This window comes from Tauraco erythrolophus, chromosome 2 (genome assembly GCF_009769465.1).
Source record: "Tauraco erythrolophus isolate bTauEry1 chromosome 2, bTauEry1.pri, whole genome shotgun sequence".
NCBI lineage: Eukaryota > Metazoa > Chordata > Aves > Musophagiformes > Musophagidae > Tauraco > Tauraco erythrolophus.
The window spans coordinates 25063344-25083674 of record NC_141466.1 but is presented as its reverse complement, the minus strand read 5'-3'; the positions used below and the strand labels follow the sequence as shown (position 1 = coordinate 25083674).

Genomic DNA, 20331 nt, shown 5'->3' with positions numbered 1-20331 from the left:
TATTTTTGAAAAGTGCCTGTCAGAATGCAAATACAACAGTGCCCAAACTGTAGTTTCCCGACTACTTGTGGCCATTAGATCATAACCAGGGAATTGCAGCTGGTCTGCAGATCTCTATTGCCTTCTAATTAAAAGCTTGATAGCAAGGGTGCTTGGTGATCCCAAGGAACTCGGGTGCTGATAAAATCCCATTCATCCAAACAGTTTAGGAAACTCTTCTGTAATACAAAATAATATTGACACTTAGACTTATTTTTCGTATGTACTAGTAGGGATAATACGATACCATGTACCTCTACTCTAATTCGCTTTGCAAATTGTATTTTTATACTGTACAATGAGACTCCAAATACAAGTTTATTCATACTATTCATAGGAGTAAGTGAAATAAATATGTATCCAGAACTAGATTTATCAAAAATACTTTCTCGTTCCTATGCTTTAGGAATATATACAATTGTTGGGCTGAAAGAAGTCCATTTTGGTCGATTCCTTCCTCTGAGTTAACAGTTGTCAATGTTTTTCTTTCCCTCAATTATTTGCCTTGTTTTTATCTTAAAACAAACAAATAAACAAACAAAAATCTCTAGCTGCTTCTTTTCATGACTTTTGTTATTCATTTGGCAGCTAGTCAAATAAATCTCTTGCCAAATCATTTTGTTCTCATTTTGCCTTGGCTAACATTCAATGCCCTGTCTCTCATTCCTGCCACTAGTTCAAATAGTTTTAGACCATTATTTATCTCTCTTCTGTGCAGAGCTTGGTGCACATCAGTGACATTCCCCCTTATTCTTTTCCCTTACAAAGATGACAGACCCAGTTTATTTAAAGTTTTTATTAGATCTTTCAGCCTCTTTATCTTTTTGCTGAGCTCTGCTCCACCTTTTCTATTATGAGCTTTAGATAATGAAGACCAGACTGTGTTGCTCTTCCTTGTGTGCAACGTACATTTCACCAGGAGCGATCGCACTGCAGTCAACAAAGATGGCTTATGGAGTAAGGTACTACTCAATTCAAGATTCACAATCTGCCTTGGAGTGATCGGAACTATACACGATATTCCAAGTTCAGAGAGGTAATTTCCTCTGCTTTCAAGTACATCTCTACTTATGTATAGCTTATAATGTTATTATTTAGCTTTTGCTTCTGATTAGTTTTATTTGAAAATAGATATTTTTAACCCACCCATAGCATACTGGTTTATATTTAGTCCCATTGATGACTCGGTCCCATATGTCAAGCTTCTTAATGTTACAGATGAAGCTAGACTTAGTGCTAATCTCATTTTAATAATCACCTCAAGTCCCCTTACCTCCACATCAGTATAATAGGGAGCAGTGGTCCTGCTCCTGTTGCAGTTAGCTTTTGAGACTTCATATAAATGCCATACAGAGAAGGACAGGTCTAGCAATAGTGCCTATGAATGACCTATTTTACTGGTTTTAACATATGTTTTTTATTTACTCTTTTCCAATCAATTAGTGTCTCTTTGTTCATGAGATTATTAAAAATTGTAAAAAAAAGTTTCTCTGCCTCTTTTGATGTCTTATATAGCTCTAGGACAGGCCCTGATAATATCAGCATTCTTAATACAATTGAATTTCTTGGAAACTCGATTTCCCTCAGTATTTTTTATGCACATATGACTGATTTTGATACCTCTAATATGTTCTGATATTCATTAAATTTTCTGCTGCAAGCAAGAAAAGAATATGTATCTCATTTTCAAAGTCATACCTATTACTTTACTGTATGTCAGACAGAGTAGTTACAATTTTCTAGACTTTCTTAATTTACTCCAAAACTTTATCAGAAGTAGGACAAACCACCATAGAGTTTTTGTCTATTCTTGCCTCTCATATTGTTACACTTCTGCAGTTGCTTTTGTATTTTACAGCAAAATTTCTATAATTCTATTGAGTTCCTGCTGTGTTTTAAATTAATTCTTGATTATTTGGCCACTTAGAACCACTTTTACTTGTTTTGTAATTATTACTAAATGACAGACATAGCCATAGGGTTAAATGCATTTATCTTGGACCACTCCTAATTCCACCCTATTTTCTGTTTCTCCTGACAATTTTCTTCCGTTTCACTTCACTACCCACCTTGTGCAACCTTTCAAAAATATGAGGGCAGTCTCCCACCTCTACATCAAGACAACCAAGCCCTATGTGTTTCTCAAAAGTACACTGAGAAAGGCCCTCTTTCTTTTAAATACAGCAGAAGTAAATATTTGATCATGCTAATCATGAAGATACTGCTCATCTGACTCCTTTCAAATCAAGCGTATGTAAATAGCTATGCATGTGAGTACACAAGGAAATAATAATTCAAGGATTTCTCTCTTCTTTCTCTCCCTTTTGATTTTGTACTAGTTAGACATGGATGTTTTATACCATGGAGCAGCATAACACACTTGGCCATTATGGAATAAATAGATCACCAGAAGTACGCATTTTGATGCGTGTTTCAAAGGAACACATTCCAACTTTCTGCTTAAAAAGAGTGCATAGCAGTTTTGTTGGCTGGAATCTGTGGGGCACAGGCAGTTCAGAAGGTCTGCCCTTGGCAGCGTTTCCAAACAACAACCTCTTACACATTACGCGTAAATTACTCTACTAGCCTGCCCCAAGCACTCCCTGCCTAGACCTCTTCCATCCTTCTCACCTTGCATGGCACCAACTTTGAGTATAGCTCCATAATCCGGCATGCCAGTGCATTTTTTATTTTTTAAAAGCAATGTATGTTAACTAACTTATTCCCCCAAACCTTAGGCTATTTTTTGTAGTGCACTGTGGTATATCAAATGCTGGTAACGACAAGGGCATGAAAACATATAATATTTTCCAATTAGATCTCAAAGGTTAATTTTTAAAGCACAAAAGTTTTTAGAAAAAAAGTGTCAGCTTCCATTGGTTATTATAACGGATGTCCCCTTGTGTCCTTGTGCTGGATCTTGCTGCATCCTTAAGTGAGAAGTCACATCAAAATGTGATCCATTACAGCCTAGTGAATAGTTTCTGATGGTTTCAGTGTCATATAAATGCTCCAGGGCATATCCAGTTAACGTGTAAGCATGCTTATCAAAGTACTGCCTGTGGGAGCTGTAATAATTTGGAGAGGCTGCTGGGTGGTCCCCTGGGGTTTGATGAGGGGACATGTCTGAATGCAGGTAGTCTTTACCTAGTACCAAGCTAGATTTTGATATTCGATCAGAATTGGGGCTGCTTATCCTAGACAGTGTTGTGGGGCTGTTGTCATAGTCATTTTCATGTGGGCTCATCATCTTTCCATCTCGTGGCTGGATGTGTTCACAGGGAGGAGTGTTGGCAACCGTTGGGACGCAGCAGACATCCACTGCCAACTGCTGCTGAGGGTAGTTTGCAAAACAGATAGCGTGCTTCTTCCCTGTGCCATTAATGGAGACCAGTGGATCAGGGGTTGTCTTCCGCAGCTGTAGTCTGTTTTCTTCCTCTTTAATCATTTGCTGGGTGGCTCTTATCAGAGTTTCAATTTTGCTGGGCTCGTGCGGACTGCTCTGATATTGCTCAGGACGGTATCGGTCGCCTGATTCACTGGCAGAGCCAGGATCGGGTGAGCTAACCACACTGTCCTCATCCCAGTGTCCTCTTCCTAGGAAAGACAGAAAGGGTATAACCATTGACGTTGAAGCAGGCAAGCAATCTTGAAGAACATGTACTCTCAATCTTATTTTACAGACAGAAGGGGCAAATGACTCCTACAAAGTCACCAAAAATTACCATCTTAGGTGCCTTACTTTTCATTGACAGCCTCTGGTTTCCAGTGTCTGCACATGGAACAAGTAACACAGCTGAAAATGTACAAATGAGAGATCTAAGCACCTCAACACAGACATCTAGTGTCACCTGAGGTGCTCCAGGGTAACGAAGCATCTGCATAGGCCCAGCAGATGTGGCACCACCTCTACAAGAACTTTGTGTCTTCTGGAGCAGACAGAGGCCAGGCAGGGTACCCTAGGGCATGTCAAAGTGCCCTCAACACAGATGTTCAGTTCCCTGACCCCTCACTACCTCTTTGCATCAACAAAGACTAAGTGAATAGAGACCCTGGTGAAAACAAAAATCTCAAGGATTTACAAGTGTACATGACTCCAGTGTGTCTTCTTGGCCCTTTCCAGGAGCTAAAACATAGAGAAAGAAAGCACAACAGAGCAGTTTGTGGCCCTATGGTGACTTTATGAAGGTTACACAACAAATAATCAGAAGAAATGAAGCAGTTTTCCTTCTTTAGAAGCATAAGAACCCATAGCTGTTAGACTTGTTACTTGTTCCATGTTACTGGAAAAACCTGGTTTAAAAAATAAGACCCATAGACAAATCAGAGAAGGTGTTCAGCTTGTATGTAGCTGAAAGGACAGAGTCAGACCTGTCAATCCACTAGGAAGAAAGTGAATGACCTGCATACCTGAACTGTCAATTGAGGCCACGCTATAACAAAGGGCTTGCTAAAGGATGTGCTGAGGTACGTGATCGCAGGAGAGCATGTGTTGGACTCGCACAAATGGCTTAATGATGCCTTTGCCTCAGCACATAGAAAGTCTTCTCTGGGGACAAGGCCCTCTGGGTTGCTTGACAGGACCCCTCCTCAAAGAAAACCCATTTTCAGACTAGCATGAGGGGTTTCCCCTTTGTGTTGGGTCAAGGCACGCAAATTTGTTTGGGTTGCAGAGCTCATGACAAAATCAGTGTTGGACTTTCATAATAAACATATCCCGCCCTTTGTAGGTGGAAGTACTGCCCTGCAGAGTATCTCACAAGCATAATTTTATCCTTCACATCCTCTTAGGGTCTGGGTTCCAAATGCCAGAGCCTGGAGGTATAGGAGAGCTCCAGCCTCCAGAGCGTGCGATATGTCAGGCACACCACGACACGCTGGGGAGCTGGTCAGCCACGGCTCTAAACCAAACACTCGGTTTGTCTCACCTCACAGGCCATACCTACAGTGCCCCAGGCTTGCTGAGGGTCACCAGAAACACATGGGCTCGTACGCAATGCCTGGGACCTGCCATACCGATCAGCTAATTGTCGTTAGTGTGAGATGACTCAGCCAGAACTACCAGAAGATGCATTAAAAGAACTGAAAAGGAAGAAAACGTTTTCTGCCTGAAGAAACTGCTCTGACAGCAATGTTCAGAGATCATATCAAAAAGAGTTTCAATTGTGAAAGGTCAAGGTTTGAAACTGCCTAAATTTAAATTAAAATGGCACATTTGCAAGGGAAGCTGAGATGTTCCTCTCCTCAACTGAGACCAATGTGTCAGGTTTTACCCCCAAAGCCACATGCAGAGTGAAGGTCCACTGAAGTGTGTAAGATTTCATACAATAAAGAAAACAACTTGCAGCATCTGAAGTTATAGCAAAACTAAGGAAAAACCAAAAATTAAATTATATTATCCATTTGCATTGATTATCCTCGATAAAAGTATGGAATAAATATTTAAGACTTTTGCATTTGTGGCTCTGCATGATATTTCTACATTACTATCTTTCTATGCTCAGTAAGAATTATCATGCGTTAAACTTGCCAGTGAAATTATCGTATTCTGCTCAATTCTCTGTTTTAGAGAGGAAAAAGCTAGAGAAACACAAGTATGACAGAAGTACAGAACAGACACAAGGAAGGAGGTGTATTCTCACAGGAAAAGTGAGGAACAGTACTCATCAGCAAAATTTAGGTGCCCTTTTCTTTCCTCTTTTTTCCTCTGCTTGTATTTCCCAGAACTTGATATTTAATCATTTTTCTAATCGCAACATAATTTTTGTCAGATTGGAGTAAAATAGTACAATTTTTAATCTTAATTTCCAAAGCCTCATTTTGCAAGTCAATGGAATGGTACTAATGTAATTTGCTTTTGTGATTTCTTCAGATACAACCTATGTTTTGACAGATTTTTTAGTAGAAAAGCTTTTTTGTGTGTGTGCTGCATGTATCCTTACAATCTTAAACTCTGATTTTTGGGCCAGTCACAGTCTTTCAACTCTCAGCGTACCCTTTAAACTCAAGGATCTTTGGATTTTTCCAAATCCAAGAACAGCCTTTCATTCTGAATTTTTAATCAACTTCAACCTCTAAAGATGTGCTAATGCCATGAGGTTGCAACCTGTCAGACACCAAGCAAGGCTTGAGGCTTGGTGCTGAAAGGATGAAGAGACTCAAATTGACCAAAAATTATAGCTGGGGATAAATATCTGAAACCAAAAGCAGACGTTAATTTGAATTGCCAATTTCAAATAAAAGCAATCAGCAAAAATTTAAGAATCTAGTAATAACTAGTGCAGAGAAAATAAATCATTTGGAGAACAATTTCTCCAAAGACTTTAAAGTTTTTTTTAATATCTAGCTTGGGTTTAGTTCTAACTAATTTCATGCTAAATATATTCCATCCAAAGTAGTTTGATATTAAGTCAAATAAATACCACGTTTCTATCAAGAGTAGAAATTTGTTCATATTTTTAAGCATCCTTAAGATCTCACCAGTCACATATTCCCATCTTGATTTCACAGACTAAAACATAGACAATAAATTCTATTTTGCTGCATATGAGCCAGACTGTCAAGCTCAAGTTGAACTGTAAGTGTTCCTCATCTCCATAGATGCAATCTCTGAGACAGGGACAGGGATCAAGAGCCACTCTCATTTTCCATCTCTCACACAAACATCTGCCTGTTTACGTCATGTTGCTTTATCTGAGACGGTGCCACTTCTGCAAACCCTTGTTATCTCTTACCATGAATCCTGTGCACTGAAGTTATGTGAGGCATACTGTTTTCATATGCTTCTCTGCTCTCAGGGGATGACTTAGTCAGGGGCAATGCTGAACGAGAACCCCACCAGCTCTCCCTTCCCGGCTGTGGCGTGCCAAGGAAATACCGGCCAGCTTCACATCTGCCTCCTTCACAGGCCTGAGTATGGAATGTCTGTCATCACTCAGCCTGGAGTGGTCGAGTGCAAAACCGTAGCAGAGAGCGCCGCGGTCTGAGTACTGTCTGTAGGCACAGGAGACATCGTGGTGCTGGGAGCTCGGTCTGTCCGCGGGCTCCAGGAGCTGGGGAGAAGCCGTGTCGGTCAAGGGGCTCCCACCCCACTGGCTCTCGTGGTCGGACTCGGATCTCTCGGTGTGAAATCCAGAATACTGCAAAACAGGAGAAGAAGCGGAGAGATTACTACGCCTGGGTAAAATCTGCAAGTAACTGCGCTGAAAAGACAGAGTAATCCATGTGATAGGGTGTTTTTTGCGAGCACGCCCGCACGTCTGCACCTTCCGATCAGACTCCTGGTCCTTTCCTGTATAACACTCTGTAATCAGCTCATAGATGACAGGACAGACCTCGTGAAAGTCTAAAACATCCCCTGTCGACCCTTAACAGCCATCTCCTTTATGATGTGTAATATTAGGCTCAGCAACATCAATGTTGCAATTCGATATTTTTTTAGTACGTCCAGGTTTTTCTCATTGCTTTGAAAGCGAGTGCTTACGCTCAGCAATGGTGCTGCAGTGCTCCTCGGCAAAACGCTTTCAAAAGGGACTGAAGTAACACCGCTCCCGGAGCGTTCTCACATGTTCAATTGAAACTGAATGTATTTCAAGTTCTTTTTCTAAGGGTTCCCTCTCTTATCCTCTTATTTTGTTGCTAAGTGGTTGGGTTTTTTTCTTACCTGGAGCAATATCTTGGAACTTCTTTCCTCCTATTAGTAGGGAAAAGAAAGCCTCCTGTAGATCTTGGGACTACCAACACTACCGCGGAATAAAGCTCCAAAGTGATGGCAGATCGGTAGGAGGCTGAAAATCACAGCTCTGTTGCAATGTGGGAACAAGCAAAATCCAGAAACGGTTTGCCAGAAAAGGCAACCTCTAGTCAAAGCAGGCAGAGCGGGCATTTGGGCACCCTTGCTTAAGCAGGGCCCTCTCAACATCGAAGATGAAGTTAGCAGGCGGTTGGAAAAGCAGACAGAATAGGAACATGATCTTGGTTAGAAAGAAGTAGGGGCTAAGTTAAATGTCACAAATTTCTATATGTTCATAGTGAATGTTTCAAATTTTTAGATACTTTCTGAGAGGGGAAAAAAAAAGAATGCTTATTAAACCTCCTAGGATTTAGCTATCTCATTTTTAAATCTTTTTATTTATTAAACTGTCTAACTCCATGGAACATCTTTAAATCAATTTCACCCATGATTATGAAATGGGATGAGACCAAAGCTGTACATGCTCACCTCTTCAGTACTGCACACTCGTGTCACAAATCAATGTATTACAACATGAAACCTTGGAATTCTCCCATTCCATCACTCGCCTTCCAGATGCCCACTCTGCCTTTTCTTTTAATAGGCATTAGTCCTCTCTCCTGAAAACATAAGCTTACCTTCCTTTTCATTAGATTGAGTTGCTATGAAACTCCTCATTATCAGACAGGATCAAGGTTTTATGCACTTACCAATCGAAAGTACCGACCAGATGTTAGACTTACAGAAACTTAAACCATCTGTGCAACATCAGTAGTGGAACTACTTCGGTTTTGGCATTTAATTGGGTATTTCTTCAGTATTCCTCTTTATATTTGTGGATGCTGTTTATTAACACGGTAAGTTATTTAAAGGAAAGAAAGAAAGGGTCATGGCTTTGAGGAGCTCAATTATATGTTGTTGTTAGTTTTCAGAAGAATATTCGTAGGCAAAAAGTTTACCAGTAGATTTGGAGGTCAGCAAGTTAGTATCACCATATTCATTGGAAGGTCTTAGAGATGAAAGGATACATCTGATTTTGTGTGGAGGCAAGATAGTTACAGAGCCACAATAAAGTTTTCTTCAAATGCCAGTAACTTGGAATACGTTAACTAGGATCTTTATACAGCCATCACAGTGTTATGTGACCAACTGGAATGTCTAGCTCTTCTATTATCCTTTCAGATCTAATGTCTTCAAACTGCTTAGTCACAAAGGTATCCTCATAAATACCAACGGAATTATTGTAAACCTTTTACAAAAATATATAGATAAAATTAAGTTTCCAATGAAAAAAAATAGAAATTATTAACAAGATTTTGACTATTAAATTTTAGCTAAAATGGAAATTCACAAAAGGAAAACTACTTTTGCACCTGTTCTTAATTTTAGAATTATTTTTAGTGCTCTTTTTGGATTTGACTTTTATAAACTAGATTTTTTAATTTAAAAATTTAAGCTGAAATAGAAGATAATGTAAACATAAGTGTAAGTATAAAAAAAGTTAAAATGTTTTTTTAAATTTTAAACTACTTTTTGAAAAAGTCTTTTCTTATTAAAAAAAACTCATAGTATTTCTTTCATAAAGAGGACAACAGAAATTAATTTCTAATAATATTATAATGAAATTTCATTTTTGGACAATTTATTATGATAATAAATTCCAGATATTCTTTCAAATTGAAAATTCTTAATATCATTTAGCTCTAATAGATATTCTTCTACTAGTTCTCTATTTCTAAGGACACTCGAGGGTGCAACACTGCTTCTCTTGAAGGAAATTTCTCCATTTAACTGAAAACTTCTCAATTTTTGTTTTTTTATCTTGAACCTAACCACAAAGGATTCAATTGTACAGGTCTTGGTGCACTTTTCTTAAAGAAAGGGAAACCATTTCAAAGGGTATATGTTCAGCATATCAGAAATGCACCATGTAATGTCGTATAACCATGTAGTCAAGACCAACAATACTTCATGCATATTCTTTGTACTTGATGTAAATGATGATTATTTGAGATCTGACCCATCGCAGCTGCTAGGCCATGGACAGAACTAAATTAACACAGTGAATTGCTTGTAGCCCACACCGTCTATCAAGCTTTGACATGACTGCTTATTCTTAAGGTACAACATAAGCAGACAGAGGCCAAAAATATGTCTAATTCCCTTTAAAGCTAATCACATCTCTATTTGGCATCGTCAGGCTGCTTCTAACACTGCAGTCCTATCACTGGCTTTTCTGGGAATCTGATGTTGACAGGTGGAGACTCCAAATACAGGCATGTGTGACATGTTGACGGAGGGAGAAATGAAAGGATGATCAAAGATACTGCTTACTGAAATGGGAGTGGAAACACTATCTCTCAAGTCAGAATTAGGCTCCCATATGTCAAGTGATGAAAGACCATAGAAAACGGAATCAGATTTAACAAACATTATGGCCAATTAAAATTAGTGATTTTTTTTATTTCAATCCTAGTCCTGCCTCACCAGAAATGTTTTCCTTTCTGCTAATTTTTGCCTTTCTGGCTCATATTTTTGGTTTTTTGACAAAATTTAATCAGCAGACAGAAGTTAAACATGACAAAAAACTTCAGATAGGTAACGTGAAATCCCTTCAGGTGAATTCTGAATTGTCTTCTGGCATAAACAACAACAACAGATAAATTAAATGGTCCTCCAGCTGTCTCCTGGAAACTCAATTGCCACTTCTGGATACTAGAAATGTCTTCCAGACTGCTAATCCAGTGTATTATCATAGTGAGAGCACACCAGTGAGATTAGGACTGGCATAGAAAGGGGCTATAGGCCATTACTGGTGCTATTTTCACTTCAAGAAGAACTTCAGGAGGGCTGAAGGGGCAAGGAAATAGGAAAATATCAATTCCATATCTAAGAAAAGCTTACTTCACGAGAGCCCATGGAAGTGTATTAGATAATATTTCTTAGATTATTTTCTTTTGCCTGACCTCTCATTCCTACAGGTGTATCACTGGCCTGAGCACTCATCCTGTCATACGCAGCAACACCAGCCTGCTCCGTGCACCAAATGTTTGAACAATAGTTGCTATAGATATCTAATGTTCTGGCAGCCTACTCAGGTTTTTATCATTATAAACACTAAATATATAGTGAAACCCTCTCAGAGTCCTCTTTTCCATGAAAAACTTTCACTACATCAGCATTAGCAGCTTTCCTCTTGATTTGTGTCTTAACCATGAGAAAAAACATCACAGATGCGGGCTGTGTTGTACTAAGAACATGTGCATGCTTTTAAATCACTTTTATCTTACTTTTTACTAATGTAATCCTGAAATGTAAAATACGTTCTTTTTGCATTCACGATTATAGGCAGAACAGATGGTGGAAGGCTTAGATTAAAGTAATACAGCATGTCCATTAAAATAACCCCCACTGCTGGTGACTCTTCACCAGATCAGGAGTTATGTTTACTATAAAAAGAGGCTTTTGAATACACTGGAAGCTGCCAAAGCTTTAGGCTACAGGAAGAAATGAAAAAAAAAACAAACAAACAAAAAAAGGCTGACTAGAATTCAGCCTGTTTCTGTTATCATTACCCCTTTGGGTGATATGCCCAAACAGAGGTGGATTTCAGAATTAATCCAGATCATCTGTTTAAAAGATCTATAAAATCAATGTACCTCCAAAATCAGGTGTATTAACATACACATACCAGAGAAGGCTCTTACTTCCAAAAATTCATGCATGCCGTAACACACACCAAAGCCTCCATCCAACAGCTCTTGTGTACATCCTTACTTGTATGTGTGCGTTCATTTTATATATATATAATCTTTATCCAAGAACTAAGATGAGATATTAAGTAATAAATGTTTATCCAGATCTGACCATAAAATGTTTCCATTAGAGGTAGACAACAGACAATTTTGAATATTTTCTTTAAACGATCATCATCAACAGGAGAATAAACTCCGAAGCAGTTGTTCAGATGATCACAATTAAAATGTTTTTCCAATCTTGTTGCTATTTCCTGTGCACAGAATAAATGAGGTCCAGGGCTAGCTTTTGGGAACACAAAATAAATGAGGTCCGGGGCTAGATTTTGGGAGCCCCTCACAATTATTATTACTATGGGGGAAGACTACAGGCATCTTTTAACCAACTCACAACCTCCTTTTTCTGCAAACCTCTAGCAAGTCTTCATCTCTCCTATTTTTTCACCTTCTCTTTCAGCCCTCCACCTCTCTGGTAGGACAGGACTAGAAGAGCAATGTTCAAAGTGTTTGTGCAAATCCTACAGCTGTTTCATGAATTTTGGGTTACTCTCCTCTCTGCTTGCCCTTCTCCTGCCTGGGGCTGGTTCCACAGAACTCTACTGTACTAATGTCAGTCAGTGCTAATTAGATGCTGGCCAATGCCTCCAATTTAATTAACTCAGTTTTTACCTAAAAAGTCTACAAGTGCCATATCACACTATGCTTTTGCATAAGGTTTGAAGAAAAAAACATTAACACTGTCTTAAGTGACCAAAACATCCACCTTCTGCCCTAGTAGTAAACATTCAGCTGAAGTTTATTAACATGGTTTTCATAAGTTCACATCTCACATAGCTATCCTAGGGGCACACAGCTGGCAAAGGAGAGGATTCGCAGTCAACACCCAATAAAACAGATGATTCCCTTTTGTCTTCAAGAGTGAAGCAAAGTAAATGGCAAGGGAAAAGAAAGGAAAAAAAAAAAAAAGGGAAGAAAGTGTGTACATTTAAAATCTCCTAGGTGCCCTTACCTTTAAGAAATACTTTGCCCACTGACATTATTTTACTAATAAACTTCCTGCTTCCTTCCTCCACCAAAACCCAGGCTCCTGTGTAAGCCAAAACCCATGACCTCACTTTTTAGCCGTGGCTTTTGAGTCACACTCTAATTCTCCGCGACTGGCTGGCAAATTACGTGGGCTGGAGACTGAGGGACACAGGCCATACCACCTGCTGCATGTTCTTCACAACAGCTTTTCTTAGTCTTTCAACAGTTTGTTCAGCGGTGGAGAAGGATGGGAGGGATGCAAAGCCAAGCTGCCAGCCTTGCTTGTGGTGATGTGCTACAATGAACGGTATGACCATTTTTCAAGATATTGGCAACCAGCACGGCTGCTTCTTTTTAAATGACGAAATCTGTGACTTTACCACCAGGCAACTTGTAATAAAGATGCAAAATGAAACTGGACATAAAACATTCTGAGATTTCAGACAACAATCCCTGATAAATCAGCAGTTTCAATGCTGCACTGCTAGTTCAGGATTTTTTTTCTGGTGGCAGAGAGAATAAGGAGGTACTGATGAAAGTCACGCTTTCAGAAAGCAGATTGATGTGGGAGGATAATGGGTCTTCAGTTGAGATTGTCCTGCTAGCAAATAAGGACTTCTGAAAGGACTATATAAGGGGAGACAAAAGGTAATTTCAGTAAATCAAAGATAGTAATCATAAATATCTAATTTGTAATTAATTGCAGGTATAGTTCCCAATTCTTTGAAGCAGTTTTATTGCAATTATTTGGTGTAGCGCATTCAAGAGAAAGGCTCTTCTTTAACCCACAGAAATGCGTATGAACAAATGATTAAACAACGAGAGTCATAACGACCTCTGGCAAAATCAGATTCTTAAAATAAAGAATCTGAGTTCATATTTAGGCACTTGGTTCAATATTCCCTGTGTCAAAAGCAGATGTGTTTTAACTGAAATTCTTACCCTTGGTACTTTTGAGAGGAAAAAGAAAGAATACAAGGAAATGATGTAGACATGTGGGCTCCCATTGTGCACCCTTAGAGGTCAGTTTAGAAAACATTGTGCCTGCAGAGAAACTTTAGTCATCAAGGTCATTATCAGTTAAATATTGACCTGGACTCTTTAAAAGTACAGAGTTCTTCAATGTTACATCATGCATGCATACATTTCTATCCACTGTGTGGATGCAGTAAGACTTGCATCATTGTTTAGTAAACATAATAGTTATTTTGACAAAGAGATTTATTTGAGCTAAAGGGTCGGCAATGTAAGTGTGCAAGTGCTATGGCATTGTCTGCAGAAAGCAGCTGCATAAATGTATTAGGCAAGCTCCGGTTCAGCGACCCAGTCAAGTCTAATCCATTCTCCAAGTGGGGACATGTACCTTACACATTAGGCCTGCAAATTATACCTGAGAAATTAAAATCTACTGACACTAATGGTCACCTCCTAGCACTTTCTCCCTTTCAAAGCTTTGTTCATAGAAATGCTTTCCTGTCCCAGTTCAGCAAGCCAGCTTGTTGCTTTCCCTCCTCAAAACTCACTCCTCCTGACTAAGATTTCAGTATTAAACTGCTGTCAAACATCTGGCGGCTTTCTAGTTGGATCTATTAAAGAGTAAGTAAGAAAAAGCAAGCCTTCCCAAATGGCAAAACTCACAATCCTCTCAAACCAAGTATTTCAAAACCAACGTTTTCACTTGTCCTTCTGTCTGCTCGTTAACTCTGAGCTCTACACTGTTATTATTGTTGATTATGATTTATTACGCATGCTGAAACATAAATGTTTCCAGCTTTTTAGAAACAGTTTAAAGAAACATATTCCTGTCTCGAGATCTTATAACCTGTTGTCCTTTATTCGCTTTCAGTAACATGTTCTTTGGCCCATTCTGATTACTTGGGTAAAATAGCAGTCAAAATCAAGATATTAAAAAAAGTTTTAGTTTTGTTTTTCAAAGACAACTACCTGTGGGTATGGTGATGTCCTTGATTTTGACTTTGTGCTCGAGAGGCGAGATTTGCTTCCCTTTCTATTATCCGTTATGGTCGGAGTTGAATTTGCGTATGAGAATGCCGGCTTGGTAGCAGTGACCTGATCCAGGGAGAGCTGTAGTCCTTTATATTCAGTATCCCTATGTAAAAGGCAAAAGTGAAAAACAAACTCACTTCATATCTTAATGGGAAACATTCTTTCCTTCTTAGTGGGGGGTGGAAATGAAAGATATTTTTAACAAAAAAGAATAAAACCATCCAGGGCAAGCCAGTATATCCCCTTAATACATTTAAGTAGTATAGCTTACTAAACAATAGCACTATTTTTATGCCGAAAATATGATTGCTTTTTGCATCCAACTGTTATCATCCTGGTCTACTTTCTTCAGTAATAAAAAACAATAGGATGGAAATTTCTGAGATTTATATTACAGTTCTGTATTGGTCACATAGCTATGCAGTAAACAGGATACATTTTCCTCAAAACTCTTTTAACTGAACAACCTCAAACTTACCACGTGTGTGTATGTGTGTGCTTTCATGCGTGCATGGGGGTGCACATAACAGCCTACCCAGATGACTAAGTAAATAGAACAAAGTAATTTTTTTGATGGAAAACACTTCATCTTTAAGGTTATATTTTTTATTTTTTACAAGGTTTCAGGCAATTGGTGCAAATTTTTGAATTTTTCTTCTTCTACCAGTTCTGTGTATTTATTCCCCTGTTTGAAGTTTCTTACACTGAAAGAGTTGACAAGTCAGAGAAAACCACTAAATAAATAACAAATCTTGTGATTTAAATGATCTGACCCCTACTCACAAAATACCAGAGGTTTTCTATGAGGAGCTAGACATAATGGCAGTTTGTAAAGTTCAGTGTTAGTTTCTTCAAACTTTCTAATGAATACATAAAAGTAAGGAAAACGGGCATTGTTCACAATGTCTTAGCAAGCATAACGAGGGCATATGCATGGAATTGCACCCCTCTGCACACATCTGCATGTCTGCCGATACCCGAGGGAGTAAGAAATGAGCTCTCCAGCTTTCATGTAGTCATACGGAATCTATTCTGACAATGATTTATTAAAAGAGAGTGAAGCAAGAGTTTCTTCCTGACCTACCTACCTGGAGGAAAAGAGGAAGGATTCATGGCTTTTCCCTTCCTTTGTGTTAATCAGCAGAGAAGTAGGAGAGCAAAGGAAGAATAATGCTTCTCTTATGCAGCCAAGGAGGCAACATATTCATTCAAACACGACCTCATACTTCATCTAAACCTAAAGACTCATCCTTAATGAATTACGTTAATAATAAATTGTTCACCCAGCTTTAGCAACAGTGTCTTGCTCTATAATCACACATATATTGATGTAAGCTGTGACAGTGTAACATTTTTTAGAAAGGAACTGCACCACAACCTGAGCATATCACAGCTTAGTACACTGAAATGCTTTCAGACAAAAGTCAGGGGCAAAAGGATAAACTTGATAACACTGAAATAAATGAAATACAATGAATCTTTGGACAGTCACAGATAAACCTGCAGAACAGATAAATTAATTCATGCCAGTTCTACACTACTTTTTTTTTCACCTGATAAACAACAAACTTGTTGGTTGAAGAGGCTTAGTTTTTTGGGCACTGCAGACAATGTGTATGTATCCATGTATATATAACACATGAAAACAAATCACTGACATTAGAATTGTACTCACTATGCTGTTTCCCATTCATAGCAGACAGAGATTGGCCAAGTATAATTAATGTTTTGTAACATGACATTACTTCTTAATGAGGTCATTTCTTCAAATTTTGGCTTTAATAGAGATAGGCCTCTGCTATAATATTTGCATTTCAAATATCCTGCCTGCAGTGAAAGCATCTGAATATAGGGATTTGCTCTGGCCTATTTGACAGATAAGGCTCATCCACATATTTTGAAACCATTAATCTTTCCCATGGTTACCCTCAGAATTTCCATCCAGACACTTTGTCCTGACATGCAAAGCATCTGTCTCCATTATTGAGTCTTACCAAATTATCTTTATGTTATACAAAACATCAGAAATAAAGGATGTCAATTAATCTCCGTATTTAACTACTACAGTAGTGTGAGATATTATCAATAGTCCCGAAAAAATTATTAGTCTCATCCTGATATACACATTCCCACTGACTATTTGATTATAAGAAAAGGAAGAGTCCTGTGGTCCTAGTACAGATGCAGAAGTGTTGCCTCCAGACATTAAAATTAATCAAAACTAAGTAGATAAGTTGTTCACAATCTTAGGAATATGAGGAGGTTCTATTTAGTTTTTGAGCCTACCAATCCCATTTGCCTCTTGTTTTGCTGGAGAACTCATAGCTCTGCACTCCTTCCCATCCCTGGTGTATGCCACCTGGTAACAGTCTGTTGTTTTCTCATGTTAGTGGAAGAGTTTTCAAAAATTGAATGAAACATCACCCCAGAATTTAGACCACAGACTGTCACTCCAACACTACTTGCCTGTTGCTATGATCTGAGTAAGGGCCGAGTATTAAAATCTTAGAAACTACACTGTACAACACGTATAGGTCATGGGAATCTAAACAAATCCAGGCAAACTGGGCTGCCCAAAACCTTACATGTTACTTTTTTAAGTCCTTGGTATCCTTAAGGTGAGGAGTGACTCTCCCAGAACATCACACATTAGAATAAACACAAGCTGGTATTTGTAGCCAATTACTTAGACAATAACATCATCAAACAAAGGATAAGAAGAAAACTATCTGAAGTTCTTGCTGTTGAACGCAAAGGTTCCCCTCAGAAAAACAACACATCTGTGCTCCCCTTGCAGATGAAACACCTGGACTTCTTTTGCATCACCAAGGCATGATTGAATACCATCTCAACCTTATCCTGGCACAGCTACCCTTCAGAAGAGTCAAGATAGAGAGCAGAACACTGATAGTAACAGGCCACGATAAATACCAGAAGTTTTTTAAAAAAAAACAAATAAAACATAGAGGAAGGGTCCAGTGGTCTCAATGTCAAATGCAGAAGATGTTCCACCAAGAAATGAAAACATTTGAGTGTATCCATATGCACTGTGAGACAAAGGAATAGAGAATCCAGGGCTTCCAGTGGTACGCAAACTACAGATGGAAATTCTGACAACTTCCTAGAGGATTTTATAAAACTCCCACCAACCACGGAACTTTAATCTCCAGATTCCCTGTTCTCAGACACCTGAATCCTCTATTACACAGTCCCAACAACACAGTAGTACTGCATCTTGTGTTCTACCCATAATTCATAAAAAAAGCAGTGGATAGGAGACTCTTCCTCCAAGGTCCTCCCTCACCTTCAGAATCACACGGGGATCCATACAATCTACATCTATCTACATGAGACTGCTGAGAGGGAGAGTGATATGGCATGTGTTCAATTGCTAACAGTATGTTGCTGACAATCTACTATTTATCTCATTTTCTGATGCAACTATCATCACTATAAAACATCAGAATAACTACAGGAAATTAGCTCTTAAATGAAGAACAGATGGATCAAACTGAATCCAGACAAGACCAAAGTGATGCTTCTTTGCAAAGAGAAACACATTGAAGACCTCCACCTTTTCATGATGGGAAACAGCCATCCTTTCCACAGTTTGATGGAAATTCTAGGTTCTCTTTGACTCCTAAAAAAACTTGGATGCATATGCTTCTGGTAGCATATGCTTCCAAAAATGTATTATTTCTCCTCTATCTTATCCCTCCCACCATATGAGAATTTGGCCAGTATGGTCAATGTATCAGGCACCTACAGACTGAATTGTCCTGCTTCACTGTAAACAAAAAGAAATCAGAGGACAAAGTGTAAGATTCTCTTGCTACAATATGCTGCTTCCCATTTTCTTCTCAGATCTAACTCCCAGAAGCATTTCCACTCTGTGCCATGTCTCTGGCTCTTCCAATGCCCATTATAAAGGTTGAGCCTAATTTTGAAAGCACTTACTGATATACTAGAGATAGCATCATGAAAAACCAAGGATCGATGTCTGTACCAAATCCACTTCTCTAAAGCAAAGCATCTGAAAGCTGAGTACAAAGCATTCGTTACTAAAGGGATCTAGCTATAGTGAGCTGCATAGATGCAGAAGGACAAAGGCTGAAGCAGAAAAGCATTTGGAAGAGGAAGCCAGTCTGTTTACACATGATTTGGATGCCAACTGGATCTGCAACGCTTGCGTGAAGAGTTCTTACAATTCAGCTTTAGAAGACACTTTCTGCCTACTACCGTTGTCAAACTGTACATTATGAAACATGGTGGCCACAGTCTGTCTAATGAAAGTTTGAGGAAGAGATAATGACTTACTATCAGATAGATCCAAAAAAGAACACTAAGAGAATATCAGAGCACCACAAAATCTGAAAGCCATAAGAAAGAGCATCTTTTTACATTAACACCACAACATTCCAGAAAGGAAGAATAACCTACACATGCAGTGACCGAGAACACACAGATAACCAACAAAGAGGCAGATACTTACAATGTTTTTAATTCCATCAAAAGACATTAAATTTAAACACCTTAAAGAATATTCACAGAAATTCAGTTTTCATACATGGAATTACGGCATTGGATTAGAAATGCATTTCAGTTCATTCTTTCCAGCAGCAATCAAAATATCAGTATGCAACTGGAAACAGATCTTACTCTTATTCTTAGGTATCTTTCAATTGATAGTTTGAACAATATGCAATGATCATACTGTCACTGGAAATCATAGCACATAAGGAATAAAAAGGCACCATGTGACCACCTAAACCTTACAAACACTGGATAACCTATATCCATGTCATTCCTTACACATATTAAAGTAATAAATGAAGTACAAGATGCAAGTAAAAACATTAGACCATCTTAATGCAGCAGGTTCCTACATCATTCACATCACTGAAGCAAAGTAGAAAATATTGCTCATGCAAAAAAAAACAAGGTGTAATTTCAATTGGTTACATTATTATTTCTATTGAACATATCTATGTTCGTAATTTCCTCTAGTTTTACATGAAAAATCTATGAAGAGAGTCATATGCACTCAGCATTTCTTTTAGTTAAAAATCAGAAAAATGGTATTTATCAGATTTTCTGCCAGTTTAACGAAACACAGATAGAAATTATGAGATTAAACTAAAGGTGTTAATGCTATGAATATTCACTCTATTTTGCTGAGCTGTTGCAATCCAGTTAAAATCAGCCATGAAGGTGGTAAAAGTCTGGCACTTCCTCATGCATGTCTGACCACAATACTGTAATAATAGATCATTCTTCTACTTTTAAACAATGCCTGCAAGTTTTAACATTTCCACACCCCAGCTCATGCAAAGCTAACAGAGCGCTATTCAGCAGATGAGTAAAAAAGAGAACAGATTCTGGCTGTTTGTCATCTTCATGACTTTCTAAATCAGCAGATGGTACAACAAAACAGACAATTTCCTCATCTGCTGTGTCCTCTGTTCATGTACAATGTGTCTCAGAAATGTTTACAAAGGCCTCAGTCTGCTCACGAGAGTTGTCAGGAGGAGCATATGCAATCCCTTTAGCATCTTCCAGAACCAGTCAAAATAAGGAGGTTTCACTTAGCTCATACAGGAAGTCAAAATTCAGAACACAGTGGGAAAAAAAGCTGTTGAATCTCACTACTTGACACGAAATTCAGTTGTGTGACCTCAGAGATAGTCCCTGCATCAGTTTTTCCATCAGTTATTGGGATGATGTCAGTAATTCTCCTTTCTAAAACTTTTCAAGTGAAAAGTCCCATATGCC

The 20331-nt window shown here is 38.5% G+C and overlaps 1 protein-coding gene across 1 annotated transcript in view; it reads right to left on the bottom strand.

Annotated features, from left to right (window-relative positions):
- Positions 1 to 2905: 2905 nt before the first annotated feature.
- The window catches only part of SIM1 (SIM bHLH transcription factor 1), a 46845-nt gene continuing 29419 nt past the window's right edge, over positions 2906 to 20331 (bottom strand). The window contains 4 exon segments of the mRNA XM_086608159.1: positions 2906 to 3636; positions 6774 to 6959; positions 6962 to 7178; positions 14497 to 14662. Coding sequence (XP_086464285.1) covers positions 2906 to 3636; positions 6774 to 6959; positions 6962 to 7178; positions 14497 to 14662 — 1300 coding nt within the window.